The sequence below is a fragment of the Xiphophorus hellerii genome, chromosome 4 (genome assembly GCF_003331165.1).
Source record: "Xiphophorus hellerii strain 12219 chromosome 4, Xiphophorus_hellerii-4.1, whole genome shotgun sequence".
NCBI classification, from domain to species: domain Eukaryota; kingdom Metazoa; phylum Chordata; class Actinopteri; order Cyprinodontiformes; family Poeciliidae; genus Xiphophorus; species Xiphophorus hellerii.
The window spans coordinates 15,964,628-15,979,932 of record NC_045675.1 but is presented as its reverse complement, the minus strand read 5'-3'; the positions used below and the strand labels follow the sequence as shown (position 1 = coordinate 15,979,932).

Sequence of the window (15,305 nt, the reverse complement as noted above, 5' to 3'; positions counted from 1 at the left end):
TTTAGTTTTATTTTGTAGTGTTGATTGTGGTTGGCCAGTGTTTATGTATGTTTTCATATATGCAAAAACTCAATAAATATATATTTTAAAAAGTAAAAAGTAGTGCCTAAGAGGAGATGCACATTTTGCAGATTTTTATTTGTAAAAGAAAAAAAACAAACTTAAACCATGAATAACTTTCCAACCTCTTGACTAATATGACATAGAAATAAAAACTGTAGTTTTCCACATCTGTACTGAGTGATTTAAATGCCCCTCTGTGCTGCTGTGCAGCCAGGCTGGGAGCTTCTGGATCAGGACATGTCGGGCCCCAGGCAGAGTCAGCTGCTGCCTCCTCTTCCTCCGGGCTGGGAGGAGCGGCAGGACAACCTCGGCAGGAACTACTTCGTCAACCACGTGACCAGAACCACGCAGTGGCACCGGCCCACCATGCAGTAGGATATCCTCCGCTCCTCCATGAGTGACATTGTTTCCTCAGGTTCATTCTCGATAGATGAGAGCCAACATGTGTTTTTGTGTCTGTGGAACAAAGGCAGGTCATCGAGGAGAGTCACCGGCCGCAGAACAATAACACAGATGTGGAACCTGCCTTCATTACACGCAGACAGATCTCAGAGCACGATGAGAACGCCACACCGCAGGAGTCTCCAGAGGTAACACCGTTCTGCTTCCTGTCCAGTCCCACAATGTTGCTTTTTAAAGAAACTCTTTAACAGATTCTTAGTTTTCATTCTGTAAAACATGCAAGCTTTTACTGCTTTTTGACAGAGCCGAAAACTCAATTGGAGAATTAGAGCTACAACAGTAATGAAGGGGAGACTTTAACTAGACTCCATCCTCTGGATCATTTCAAATAAGGTTATAGGGACAAACAACACCTGCCACCACGATGCTTTATTCATAGAAGAAGTATCACCTGCGTGAAAAGAATATTACTGATTAGGGCTGGGCGATAAATCATTTTTATCAATTAACTGAATTTTTGACTTTTGAGTCTTTAATTTGTGGTAAATCAGGATGTTTTTCACCAATCCACTCCTTGGGTTTCCACAAATCAGAGTGATTCATTTTGTTTGGCAGTATTGTTTTACAGCTTCTCTTTATTTGGACTTTGAATTCAGGTCAACTCTGCAACGGGATATGAAAACCTTAAGGTCTTTCTTTGATTATTATGAGATTAAAGTCATAATGTCATAATAATAAAATCGTAAATAAGTAGTAATTTTATCAAAATACCAACATGAAAAATGACAAAAACTTAAATGTTGAGCATCTTGTGAAGTTATACTTTATCAGTTTTACAGATAATAAAATAATTGATCTTTTAACTTATCAGTATTAGGACTTTGAAGCAAACGCACAAACGACTGAGTCTGTTTCAAAGAAACCACAAAGACTGAGATGGTTATGTTGATATCTAGAAGCGTTTTTTCTCACTAAAACAAATGTTTTCTCCTAATTTTAAGACATTCTGGTAAAATTGCATATTTATTTTTCTAATATTATGACTGTATTCTCGTAATTAAACAAAAGTTCTTACAGCCTGACCCTGATACTCCATCATAAAACTCACAGAATGGATGACTGAAATAAAAGCCACTTTTTGAAAATATTCCCCATCATTTGTCATTTCTATTTTAGAAAAGAAAAATCTCAATCAGATCTGATATGACAAAGATTTTATTTTTAAGCCATGCTGCCCAGCCCTACTGCTGATCCATTAAGCTACATGACGACTTGCTAATGCAGTGGGAATTTAATTGACTCTGCCAACATATAACGTTCTGTAATGAAAATGTTTGTTTCTCAACACATTTATCGTATTACTTCAACTCACAATCATGCAAGTTAAGAAAAGTTAACAGATATCAGTGACTCTGCCTCGCTGCTGTAGTAGTAATAAATAAATAAGCGTATATTTAATATTATTTAAGAGCTTTTAACCAAATAACATGAGTCATTTTGGGTTTTTTCTTCTGTCATCTGAATGTTTTTTTACCCTTACGTCTCAATTGTTTTTTGGATGATTTAATGAAAGTTTTAACTCTGGGTGTAGTTAGCCCCACCTTAATGAAACCGATGACTTTCAGCTCATCATAAGCCTTTAATCTTGATACACAGTACAACCCTTTGGTCTAATGCTTAAAAATAACACAAAGGCTCTTCCTTATGTAATACTTTTCATACCTGTTTATGACACTTGATTGAATTTATTTCCAGAAGTCACACATTTTCATATAAAAACCTAAACTTTATTTCTTCTAAAGGCTTATGTTGCCTCCAGATTTATTAGTAGCAGTATAAGCTGCAATCCTCTTACGTCAGCATTTCAGATAAAAAGCTGATGGAAACATTGTTCTGTTATCTGCCTGATGCCAACAGATAACAGCGAGTGACGATCTGATCAACCTGGTGGAAACGACACACTCCACATATTTAACTCCAGACTTCACAGGTTCTAAGAAAGAACAAATACGGAAAAGAAGAGACTTAATGAAATAGTCTTCCAGTCTGTGGGATTAATTGTTTAAATAGGTTCCCACTTACCAAACCATTTTTTTATCAATAACAGTATAGTGTTGTGTTGAGAAATTGTTATTGTTCTGGATTAAAAACTGGATTAAAAATTTAGCATTTTTAACAAAACCGCAAAAAAGCTAAATTAACTTTGACCTACTGGCTTGATGTGGTGCTTTAAAAATATTTAAATAAATGATTCTTTGTTTTGAAGGGTGTTCTGATTAAACTCCCGTTAGTTTAGACGCCTCAATAATAAGTAGTGTGGGGCCCACATCTTACATAGCATTATTGACTGGGATCAATAGAAATTTGTTTGTTTTTGAGGAAAGAAAAACTTTAGTGCTGTATTCCAGTCAGATTTTCATCTAGACCACATCAGTGATGTGTTGGTAAAAGTAGCAGACAACATATAGTGTTACTGATGCATCTGATACTTCTAAATATGAGGCATGATTATCTGGTGAACTTGTTTAGGTCTCCGGTGTTTCGGTTTTATGTTGCAGAGCGGCATGACTCTATGGAGTTCCTCAAGGCTCCATTCCCGAGCCTCAGCTCAACAATATCTATATGCTTGCTACACAAACTTATATTTCTGTTTCCACATGGACTTGGTACCTTACTCTCTGTAAGTGTGTCTGTAATTAAAAAATGAATGAGTGTAGAATTGTTTCTAAAACCAAGAAAATTCAGAGCTCAATCAGGCTTTTTTTGTTTTAAGATCTTTGGTCAGTAGCTCAGTTAGTAGCACGGTTGTCTTGTAGCAAGAAGGTTTTTGGTTTGAATCCTTTCTGCATGGTGTTTGCATGTTCTCCCTGTGCTTGTGTGGGTTTTTTCTGGGTACTCCGCTTCCTCCCAAAGTCCAAAACAGTCCAACAAAGTCTGTCCTGTTTGACTTTGTGTGTGTTGAAGCATTGAATTTAAAATCTCTTTATTGGTCTGCTTAAAGGTCTTGAACCTACTACACTCTGCAGACAACTTCCTGAAACCACGAGGCTTTCAGAACCTGTTGGCTCCTTTAAATCAGAAAACATTACAGTTTCAAAATACAAGAACGTTTTATGAGTTTATCTGCATTTTATCAGTGTTACTTCTTATCTAAATTATATTTTTCTTACTCTTTTTGTTTTTAAAGTATTTTTTTTGTATTCCTTCATTTCCTACTAAGCCCTACTTTGTGTATGAATCCTTTGCTTTTTAACCTCACAGTTTCTGTCTCTTATTCTCCAGAGCTGGGAGATCATCACCGAGGACGAATCCACTTTGTACCCCAGAAACCATCAGCTCACATCAACTTCCTCCAGCGAGCCGCCGGCGTTCTCCTCGTTCAGCGACGAGAACAGGAACCTTTGTGTTTCACGATCCACAACTAGAGAGCTGCGCAGTTCACAGAATGTGAGAAGCACAAGGTTCCTCTTACTGAAATTCACAAACAGACTAATGGGAGCCATCCGCTTCCACTGAGAAAGGAAGGGAGGGAGGCTGAAAGCTGATCTGCATTGTCTGATAACAGATTTCATGTCTTCTGCTGCAGAATCAAATGAGTAATTCAAACCATTCCAGCCTCAGAGAAAGTTCTCAGACTTCTGCAAGAGAGGAACAACCTATCAGTCCCGTGGTGGGTATTTTCTGCCTCCTCAAAAGGTTGACTAATCCGGTTTCACTTTATCACATGCTAAACTATTAGTGCCTCTGCTCCGCCTCAGGTCTCACAGCTGGTGCTCCTTCTTTCCCTGCTGCATAGTTGAACTCAATGTCTGTCCAGATGGGATACATTACTGATCAGTGTTATTTATTTGTATTGTTCAATAGTTACTTCCCTCGTCACCTCAGTTGCCTCCAGGCTGGGAGGAGAAGCGTGACAATAAAGGAAGACGCTACTATGTCAACCACAACACCCGAACCACCACATGGGTGCGTCCAGTCATTCAGGTACATAGCTTTCTTATTTATACTCTGATACTGCTCACTTAGCATATTTTATTTTGCTGTAGAATACAAAATAAGTGGAGATTTACACCCTTAAGTAAAGAAAACGTCATACAGTAAGTAATAGCAGAGGTTTATTTTTTGTTTATCGGACAAAACTATGTGTGGGACTTTTTTTAACTCAGTTAGTCGCTTGATCTTTGTTCTGCGTTTCTGGTACTGTCATAAATCTGACGCCCAAGCAACAATATGCAACAGTAGATCCTCTCTTGGCCCTCTGGTGGTTAATTTGTGCTTTAAAAGATGTTCTGATGGGACCCTGGAAAATACTAGTGTTGTGTGTAAGTTCTGCAAAAAGGAGCTGCCCTATCAGCGAATCAATCCAAGCCTAAAATATCATCTGAATGCAAAACATGTTGCAGCAAGCACCAACGTCCAGCATTATGTGAAGGTTCTGGGTTTCCTGAAACACTTGAAAGCTGGATGGCTATGATAACGCTTCACACCAAACTGATGGTTAAATGACAGATTAAAAACAAATATCTTTGTTGTTGAGCACGTATGTCTATTTATTGAATAATTTAGCAATAAAAAAGATTTTTGAATTGAAAATATTTATTTTGTCCATGTATGTTGTTTTTTTTTAAATGCTTCCCACTACTGAACAAAACCAACCCAAAAGGTAGAGTCAATTACACCAAACACCAATCCCGTCCAACCTGCTTTTACTGGATTTAGGAGATCATTAACGGGGCAACGCCAGTTAAATGAACTTGGTTAACAAATCAGCTGGAAGTGTGGCCTTCTCTGCAAGAACAGATGTTTTACAGTTTGCGTTATGGGGAACGTTTGGCTTTTCTGTTAGCACAATGCAAATGACGGCCTGGTCCCAACTAGGCCATGCAACAAGATATTAATATTAAAGCTGCACCAGACTGGCTGAACAAAGAAAGAATGAAGGTGTTGCAATGATTCGGCCGAATTACAATCAGTGAGGAGAACGATATTAGAAATGATGGAGGATGGGAAAGAGAAAATGGGAGAGAGAAAATAATTATCTTAGCTTTAGATTTATTTTAAACTTTGATTAAATTTGGTTTCACAAAAACTGCCCTGCTTATAAAATAATTGATTCTATTTCTTCCAATTCTCATACTAAACTTTATTGGTTTATTTGTGGGACAGAAACCTGCAGACTCACCAGCAGCACCGGCGGCAGCAGCGGCACCGGCGGCAGCGGCACCGGCGGCAGCGGCACCGGCGGCAGCGGCACCGGCGGCAGCGGCACCGGCGGCAGCGGCACCGGCGGCGGCACCACAGAGTGAATCTGCGCCGCCTCAGAACTCCAGCCCGCCGTCCCAGCCGGCGGCGGTCAGCCCTGCAGACGCCACTCAGCCCGGACCGAGCGCAGAGGCCTCCGCTGATTTCGGCTCCTTACCGCAGGGCTGGGAGGTGCGCAGCGCTCCGAACGGAAGACCTTTTTTTATCAATCACAACACAAAGACGACCACCTGGGTAAGAGCAGAAACGGTTTGTAATCTCCGTCACTGACTGACGTTATTTATTTGTGACTGAAACACAACCTGTTTGTGCTCCTCAGGAAGATCCCAGGCTTAGGATTCCTGTGCAGAAGAGGAGGACCGGCTCACTCGACCCCAAAGACCTCGGCCCGCTGCCAGTAAGCTCTTTGGTTACAGACACTCGGTAACAACGTGTCTGGGACGGATGCTTGTGTACATTTATATATTTAGGTCGCTGGATGTTTGTTGGACATGAAGTTCTGTAACATGTTTCTGATGTTTTCTTTGTTTGCAGCCTGGATGGGAGGAGCGGATCCACGGAGATGGCAGGATATTCTACATTGATCACAGTTCGTACGCTTTTATATAATTACAAAATGAATTCATGCAGTATTAATATTTTCCTACTGTCTGTGGATGACATTTAAAAATATTTCATTTTATAGACACCAAAGTCACACAGTGGGAAGATCCCAGATTGCAGAACTCGGCTATAACTGGTCCAGTGAGTATAGAAAGATACATTTTTCCATAAAAGCACTGAAAAAACACAAGTATTTTTGATTTATTTCTATCGTAGCACACTTAAAATTAGACAAAACTAACTTACATGTAACTCTTCAGACATTTTACAAATCAACTAGTACTTTTTTGTAATCAAAATTAAGGAATGTTTCTTGCTGAAAGTTACTTGTTAGTTTTGTCTTATTTATTCCATTTATTAAGATATTTTTTCTAGAAACAGGACAAAAATACTTACGATTTTGTGTTTTTGCAGTGAGTAAAAAGCTGTAGTGCTTTTTGTCTCTTAATGCCGTTGTTTGATCGCAGGCTGTGCCTTACTCTCGAGATTACAAGCAGAAGTACGAGTATTTCAGAAAGAAGCTGATCAAACCGGTGAGTCTCATCAGACAGCAGCAGCGATTGCAGATCGGATCCTGCAGGTAACAGCTGAACGCCGTTTGTTTCCAACAAAGGCCGACATCCCGAACCGCTTTGAGCTGAAGCTGAAACGAAACTCGGTGCTGGAGGATTCCTACAGACGCATCCTGGCGGTGAAGCGGCCGGAGCTGCTGAAGGCTCGACTGTGGGTGGAGTTCGAGGGAGAAAAGGGCCTGGACTACGGCGGCTTGGCCAGAGAGTGGTTCTTCCTCATGTCCAAGGAGATGTTCAACCCGTACTATGGACTGTTCGAGTATTCTGCCACGTATGTTTAAAATTTCATTATCTTATTTGCTTTTGCCTTTGTTCAGTCTCTTAATAAATTAAAAATCAGCTCCTCTTCTTTCACCTGAGCTGAGATAGCTGTTTGTTTTATAGGAAGGTAGCATCAGAATAGAAGTTGTTACAACTGTTGCAGTTTTCTGTCCCATCGCTGATTGTGATCTTTTAAAAAACCTGACCTGCTGATTCTGATTTTATCCGATGCCAATTTTTTTTGTCTGAAATGTTGCTAAATATGGCAAGAAAGTTGATGAGTCGGCAACAGTGAGGCGACTATTGTTAACTGTTAATATGCAGACATGATTCTGTCTGTCAGTCAAACATCTGTCACAGGACAGGACGGCGTTTGATTTTTAGACTTTTGCTGAGGTAGAAAAGATCGGTGGATGATATCGGCTTCACGTGTAAGCATCAGCCGGTCACCAATCTCCCAAAATTAAGGAAATCAGCATCGATAAATCAGTGCACACATAAAAAAAACATAAAAAAACATTAACTATGTCCAGATGAGCCGTGTTGAAAAGCTGCCGTCCTTCAAAGTGTTGAAGATCATCTTAAACAGATATATTTAACAGTGGAACGGCTATTATAAATGTTTGTATTGTTTGATTAAAGGTCTAAATTAGATACTTTACAAATGTGATATATGCCAATGTTTCTACTTTAATAGAAACTGATTCAAATCCATTTTAAAACATAAGAATCTTAGCTGCTTTTTGCTTTCAGTGTTGTGTTAAAATGTAAAAACAGGAATATGAAGAGCAGAAGTCATGTCTTTATGAAATAATAAATATTTACAATAAACTCTCCTGAGTTGCAGCTGCATTGTCCTTCAGCTGTTAATGCCAATTTCTCAGTTTATAGTTTTTAGAAATTATCCTATTGTTGCTTGAATGTTATTTTATGTCAACTGCTGTTTTTGGTAAATATCACATTCCAGAAATAAAATAAAGAAATAAGGGAATAAACTGTATTTGTGACAGACGGCTAGAAAGAAAATATTCTATTAAAAATATTTTCTTTGCTCCGTTACAATGCAAAAACACAAAATCTCAAGATTATTTTTATGACAAGACATTTTTTCCATGCCAGAGGAACCAGTACTTTTTAAAATCAATATTAAGGAATTATTTACATAAAACAAGCTCATATATCTTGCTGAAAAGTTACTTGCAAGTTAGTTTTGTCTTATTTCAAGTGTACTAAGATATTGCTGAAGAAACTAGACCAAAAATACCTGGTTAGGTTTTGTGTCTTTGCAGTGACCTTGCTTCCTCTGCTGAGTTAATGAATTTTATATGCAAAGGTCATGTAGAAACCTCACAAATAGAAAATGATTTATGTTCCAACATACCATTTAAGAAAGAAACTAACAAAAACAACTGGAAAACTGTTAATCAGCATCACTTTAAAGTGTAGGAAAGGGCCTCTATGTTGACCTGTTCGCTGTGTGCACTCAGGTAAAAATGTATCTTAATTTTATTTCTTTGCATGATTTGCTACGTAGAGAAGTAAACAATCCTTTCTGTTGCCTACTTGTTAGTTTTCAGGTCAGAGGGATTTAATTAGGCCAAGCTTCATTCTCCGTGAGAGAGAGCACTGCTGTTATTTTGTTGCTGATTGAGAAGACGTCTTGTCTGTTCTTCCATCTGGTTTCATCTGAGCCAGCTGGTTAAAGTCGGTTCTTTATCATCCAACACCCTATAACCACCTCTGTAACTAAACCCAGTGCATCACATTACCTCAGATAAGCATCAATCAGAGTGTTGGTGTTGCTTCTGACACTTCTCCTTCTAGAAACACGCACACAAACAGAAGAACTGAATTAACAGAAAAAGTTCATTTTTTGTTCCTTTCAGAGACAACTACACGCTGCAGATCAACCCCAACTCCGGTTTGTGTAATGAAGACCACCTCACCTACTTCAAGTTTATTGGTCGTGTGGCTGGCATGGCGGTGTTTCACGGCAAACTCCTTGATGGTAAGCACTTCCTGTCTGAACAGGAAGTGCTCCAAACTCGATAAAAACACCTCCTGCTCTGACAACCGATGTTTTCTGAGCCTTTTCTCTCGGTTTATCTCTCCAGCATTCTTCATCCGGCCGTTCTACAAGATGATGCTGCAGAAGCCGATCACTCTGCAGGACATGGAGTCTGTCGTGAGTTTCACCACGTTTGAAGATGATGAACTGAAAATTATCTGGGACTTTTTAACTGTTTTCAATCTGCATTTGTTTCAATTTAGGACAGCGAGTACTTTAACTCCTTAAAGTGGATTTTGGACAACGACCCGGAGGATTTGGACCTGAGGTTCACCATTGATGAGGAGCTGTTTGGAGAGGTATGTTCAGCATCTCTTTCCTCCAGATATTTCATTCAAATTACTCGTAATAAATAATAAATATCATCCTGCAGACTCGCCAGCATGACCTGAAACCGGATGGCTCTGAGATTGTTGTCACTAATGAAAACAAGAGGGAATACATCGAGTAAGAACAACTCAGATACGTTTATTATTGCTCTAAAAGCTCAAATGAGGGGTTTATCATAATGTCACGTTTTGTGTGTGGCAGCCTGGTGATGCAGTGGAGATTTGTGAACAGAATACAGAAACAGATGACGGCTTTCAAAGAGGTAACTAAATGTTTCTGAGGTGGCAAAGCAATAAAAATGGAGGAAAAGAAAAAGAAAAGTAAATTTCTTTGTGTTTCAGGGATTCTTTGAGCTGATACCAAGGGATCTGATCAGGATTTTTGATGGGAATGAGCTTGAGGTGAGTTTTTATTTAGTTGATTTGGTGTTAAAATGTGAGAAAGCCCAGATTATAATCTACTCTCCTTGTTTTTATTTTTTCCCCAGCTGCTCATGTGCGGCCTGGGAGACGTGGACGTGAACGACTGGAGGCAGAACACCAAGTACAAGAACGGTTACTGTGGCGACCACATGGTCATCCAGTGGTTCTGGAAAGTAAGAGCATTCTCCTCACCTTAGGTCAGATTTAGTGATTCGGCTGGGATGTGATTGTTTATTGATTATTGTTTATTGATTTGTGTAGACGGTGCTGCTGATGGACGCAGAAAAGAGAATCCGGCTCCTGCAGTTTGTGACGGGGACGTCCAGAGTCCCGATGAACGGGTTCGCAGAACTTTATGGTGAGACAAATAATTGTTAGCTGCAGCATTAATTTAAATAATCAATTATTCTATCAATTAATTTATTAATCTGATGAAAATTTTTTTACATTCTATAGATGTTTTAACCACATAATTAGAAATCCATTAAAAGATGAAAATAAATAACTCAATTCCATTAATTAAGAAAATAAACATTTTGTTGCAACAACATATCATTCATTTGGTGAACATTTGATTTTTTGTAGCAAACGACGCATCTGCAGCTAAAAAATACTTATTTAAAAGTTTTAGAAATTGGATTAAGTCAGTAATAATTAGACAGCAAAAGGTTTTCTGCAGAATTTGAAATGTGTGAAGCTAAAACTATACTGAGTTCTGGTTTGAACACATTTACAGAGAAAAATTAGTTTTTTACTAAATTAAATTCAAAATGTAAATGTTTTTGTTTAATTTTACGTGTTGTTCTTTCAGCAAGTAGTTAACAATTAATCAATTACTAAATTGTTTGATGATTATTTCAATAATCGATTAATCCCGATTAAACCAATTAATCACTTCAGCCCTAAACAAAAACCTGTCATTTCTTCTGTTTCACTTAAAAATAAACATTTGTCACATTTAATTTCATATGCTCAAACAAATACAGTTTTTGCTTTAACTTCACTTTAACTCTCCGTCTGTATTTCTTTGTTTTTTATTGTGTTTTTCTGAACTGATGTCAGTAAAAAAGTCTCATGTTGTTTCTGTCGTTACTTTCAGGCTCTAACGGACCGCAGCTGTTTACCATCGAGCAATGGGGAACCAGTGATAAACTTCCCAGAGCCCACACCTGGTGAGCGCCTCACCCATTAAAACCAACCTGATCAAATTTAACTGGGCTAAAAATGTATGGAAACATAAATATTTGCTCATAAATCTGTTCCTCCAGTGAGCTGCTGTGTTAATTCAAGATAACAGGATCACATATTTATTAGATACAGTGACAGGATCATGTCAACCATGTTTACTACAAGTAGCATACTGAGTACTGATCACTGCTTCACAGAACCCCAAAAACTAGAAAATCGCCTGTAAGAGAAAATACAAGTTTATCATGATTTCCTTATTTAATTTTTCTTAAACATGTTAATGTATCTTTTTAAAAGAAACCAAAAATATTAATAATTTAGCTTCGCTTTTATGATTGACTGTCAGTGAGTCCTTTAATGCACAGAAGCAGTCAAAGCATCTCAGCTTATGAAAGTAAAATAGAGTTTTAAATGCATTTCAACCACACTTTTTCCTTCCATTCAACTTTCCATTCTGTGTGATCAGTCGGCTTCTGTACTAGACTTTGACTTAACACTGAATTTCAAAATATGCAGCATCCAAACAGCTATGAAAAGATTTTGCATCACAGTAGCTGGAGTCAAACAATGGAATGAAATTAATATGGAGCTAAAACAATGTCAAAACATCAACCAGCTTAAAAATAAATACAAAGCTATGATACTCACACTGGACAGAAGATGGGAATTAAAACATATATGAGTTTTTCCTTTTTCTGTGTTAATAGTTGCTTATTTTGTTATCTTACTGTCATTGTTATCATTAGTTTTTTTCTGTTTTTTTATTTTATTTATTGTTACATAACACAGATTAAGAAGAATTTGGTAAGGATTTGGTAATTATTCTGATGTTGTATGTTCAATTGTTTATTATTATTTTATTATTATTATTAGTATTGTTATTATTATTATTATTATTATTATTATTATTATTATTATTATTATCTGTAGATTTTCTTGTCTTGTTGGTTTGTAACCATTTTGTCTATAATATATTTTATTTGTTGTCTTTTTAACACAGTATATTGAACAGGCACATGAATATTATAAAATGGTTTAATTTCAAATTATTGATAATTATTGAGTCAGCAAGTTGTATATTTAATTACATTGAGATTAGGGGTAGGATTACCTTCAAACATAAAAGTCTAGTGGTAAACAAATAATTTTGTTCTTGGTTATGTTTGCAGATGTTTTCTGTCCTGCTGATTGCTTGGTTTTGAAAACCTGTTTGAAATACATACAACAAATAAAATGAGGCATTTTTATGATATTCTAATTCATCCCTATTAGAGATTCTCATCAAATGCAGATTTGATCCTGATTATTTTCCTCTTTTTCTCCTAAAGCTTCAACCGTCTGGACCTCCCTCCTTACGAGTCGTTCGAGGAGCTCAGGGAGAAGCTCAACATCGCCATCGAGAACGCCCAGGGCTTCGACGGCGTCGACTAACGGACGCCGCGATTGGACGAGGGGAGCGGACGCTGCTGCAGTCAAAGCGAACCCGACCAGGACCTCGACCTGCCAGCTGAGGGTCAGATGAAGGAAAACCTCAGAGCCGTCGCTCGGTCCACTGACGGAGGAAAAAAGAGACAGATCCTGTTTTTATCTGCACCTTTCAACGTTTACAAATCAGATTCTTTATCGGGAGCCGCTCAGAGGTGTATGTATTTACTGTCACTTGTTCTGCTTAAATGCTGTGATGTGTTAAACATAGGTTGATTTTTTTTTATTTTCTTTGTGAGCCGATATGCATAAATACTGTGAATTAATGAATTCATGCCTCCCTGAACATATCTGAGAAACTGGTGTGGAAGAGTCCAACTTCATCCAGCTGCAAAACGCTGCGAGGTTTTACTGACTTTCAGCAGCTTCACTCCCCCCTGAGGAGAGACCAGCTCATTCTTTTCATTCAACAAAAGTAACATTTATTACCATTCAGTTTGCTTTACGTCAATCAGCAGGAAAATAATGTTTATTTTATTCACTTTTCACAACAGAACAGAAACATATCAGTCGCTACCAGCAGTAAAGATGATCTGTTAGTCAGAGTCGCCATCTGAGCTCAAACATCTTCATTTTTTAACTTCTTCGTAAAATGAAAAACAAAATTTGTCACTGTTTTAAAATACCTAATAACCGTTTTGATTTAGTTTGAAAATCATTTTGAACAGCTTTTCTTCTTTTTTATTTCTCATCAGTTTATTTCCTGTATTTTAAATTTTTCATTCCAGTATTTCAGGTGTTTAGCTGCATGGACCTTAAAGCCATTTACAGCGGACAGCGTTACATACACGTTTGAGCGACTAGTTAATCTAAATGTGTTGGTGAATAAATAGATTGTTGAGGTAGTGATGAACCTGGACCAGTGAAAAGCTTCAGTAATTATTGTTTCTGTGTCGACCATGGAGAAGGAGAAGTGGCTACAGCATACAGTGTTGGATACTATGCACTCATGTACATATCGATGTAAAATAGACAAGTGTCTCTTAAATTTTTAGTTTATTTCACGTTGCGTTAACGTACCTGCAGACACACCTGTGCCTTTTACATACCTACTTTAGGCGTCTTTCTCCACTTTGATTGCACCGGAAGAATTGATGTAAATTCACCTTTTATCTCTGGGTTTTAATTTCAACCTTTGCCAGCTGGCCTTAACATGTTAAATAGTTTTACTTACGTTTTTTTTTTGTTTTTTTTGTCTTGTGACATCATCGTTTTTATCTCATCAGGGAGCGTCTGATTGCAGCTCCGTTTTTGAGAGCGCATCTTCAGCGTTTTTTTGTGTACGGACTGTTCTTCTCAAAGTGAGAACTAATTTGTGATACCTTTGTATGAAATGGCTGTACTTGAGCAGTAGTTTTGACATTTTCTGACAGGTGAAATGTGTTTACTCCAGCTGCCATGTTTACAGATCGGTGAGGGTGGGAGACGACGCGGCCCGCTTCCTGTCTGACGTTTTTCTTACTCCTGCTTTTATAAAGTGAAGCACTTTGTTGACGAGTCTTACTTCTGAACCTTTGCCAAACTGAAGACTGTCTGAATCACTCGTGATCTTTTGCTTCGTGTGTTTAAATGTTTACACGTGAACCTTGCTTAAAACAAGCACTTTCTCTTCTTTCACATTCATTTTAAAGAGAAATACCAAGGCCTTCATTTGTGACACGTTATGTAGACTTTAGAGGTGTTATCATATCTCTGTGTATGCTAGAGATCACATTACAGCAGAAAAAGGGAAGAATTATCTTGTTTTTCATTAATTATAACTACCTATAGTATATCTATAGACTGAATATAAATGTTTGCAAAATAAACACATAAAACCCCGGATGCAATGACTTTATATCAAGTTATTTCCTTTTTTCTTATACAGTTGGGAACATCTCACCATGGGTATAAATATGTTCAGCTTTTCTATATTTCGATGTTTTTGTCATGCTTGAGTGATTATTTAAAAAGAACTGTAAGGAATTTTAAAAACTACAGCTGCTTGCACAAGCATGTTCATAATTACGCTTACAGGCTGAAATATTACAGATCGCTTCTGTTTTTACTTTTTTTTTATTACACAGCTCTTGTTTTTTTTAAATTCATTAAAGTTGTTGTGTGGTAAAGTCATCTTGGAAGAACAACAAAGAAAACCAGAAACATAAACACAAAAAATCTGCCTAGCAACAGGAAATGTCACACAGCGAGACGATCCGTCAAAATAAAAGTATGATTTTTTTGTGTATAAGTGTGGCGTTAATAATTTTCCAGACACACAGAGTATAAATATTTGTCTCCATGTATTATCATGTAAACTTGGTGTAAATGTAAAGTTTCTATCTAGCATTAACACTTCCTTCATGGGGCTCTTATTTATGAATCTGATCAGAAAATAATTTCTCTTAGCATCAATTTTAATGTTTTTAAATGGGTGCAATTGCAGCGATATTTGTTGCTTATTCTCTAATTTAAAAAAAAAAAAACTCATCTAATCTCCATTGAGTGTCATTACTCTGTAGTACAAGGTAATGTTTTTGGTTTTGTTTTGTTTTGTTGAGGATGTCGTAGTTTAGATGCTGAATTGATCCAGCAGGGGGCGTTGAAGCTCACGTTGCGAGTCACATGTTTGCAGAGTCATGATGCTGTGGGATCCGCTGGTCAGTGCCA

At 37.6% G+C, this 15,305-nt stretch overlaps 1 protein-coding gene across 4 annotated transcripts in view; it reads left to right on the top strand.

The window, feature by feature from the left end:
• The window catches only part of nedd4a (NEDD4 E3 ubiquitin protein ligase a), a 38,359-nt gene extending 23,879 nt beyond the window's left edge, over positions 1–14,480 (top strand). For 3 of the 4 annotated variants that reach the window (XM_032559992.1, XM_032559991.1, XM_032559987.1), the window contains 21 exons: positions 274–434; positions 533–653; positions 3,748–3,912; positions 4,052–4,135; positions 4,330–4,449; positions 5,632–5,961; positions 6,047–6,124; positions 6,262–6,316; positions 6,413–6,471; positions 6,798–6,863; positions 6,944–7,173; positions 9,050–9,171; positions 9,278–9,348; positions 9,435–9,530; positions 9,605–9,678; positions 9,763–9,823; positions 9,903–9,962; positions 10,049–10,156; positions 10,245–10,341; positions 11,083–11,155; positions 12,500–14,480. In XM_032559992.1, coding sequence (XP_032415883.1) covers positions 274–434; positions 533–653; positions 3,748–3,912; positions 4,052–4,135; positions 4,330–4,449; positions 5,632–5,961; positions 6,047–6,124; positions 6,262–6,316; positions 6,413–6,471; positions 6,798–6,863; positions 6,944–7,173; positions 9,050–9,171; positions 9,278–9,348; positions 9,435–9,530; positions 9,605–9,678; positions 9,763–9,823; positions 9,903–9,962; positions 10,049–10,156; positions 10,245–10,341; positions 11,083–11,155; positions 12,500–12,602 — 2,334 coding nt within the window. In that variant the 3' untranslated portion in view covers positions 12,603–14,480. The remainder of the gene's footprint in view (positions 1–273; positions 435–532; positions 654–3,747; positions 3,913–4,051; positions 4,136–4,329; positions 4,450–5,631; positions 5,962–6,046; positions 6,125–6,261; positions 6,317–6,412; positions 6,472–6,797; positions 6,864–6,943; positions 7,174–9,049; positions 9,172–9,277; positions 9,349–9,434; positions 9,531–9,604; positions 9,679–9,762; positions 9,824–9,902; positions 9,963–10,048; positions 10,157–10,244; positions 10,342–11,082; positions 11,156–12,499) is intronic. The other variant, XM_032559990.1, reaches the window with a different exon arrangement.
• Positions 14,481–15,305: the final 825 nt, after the last annotated feature.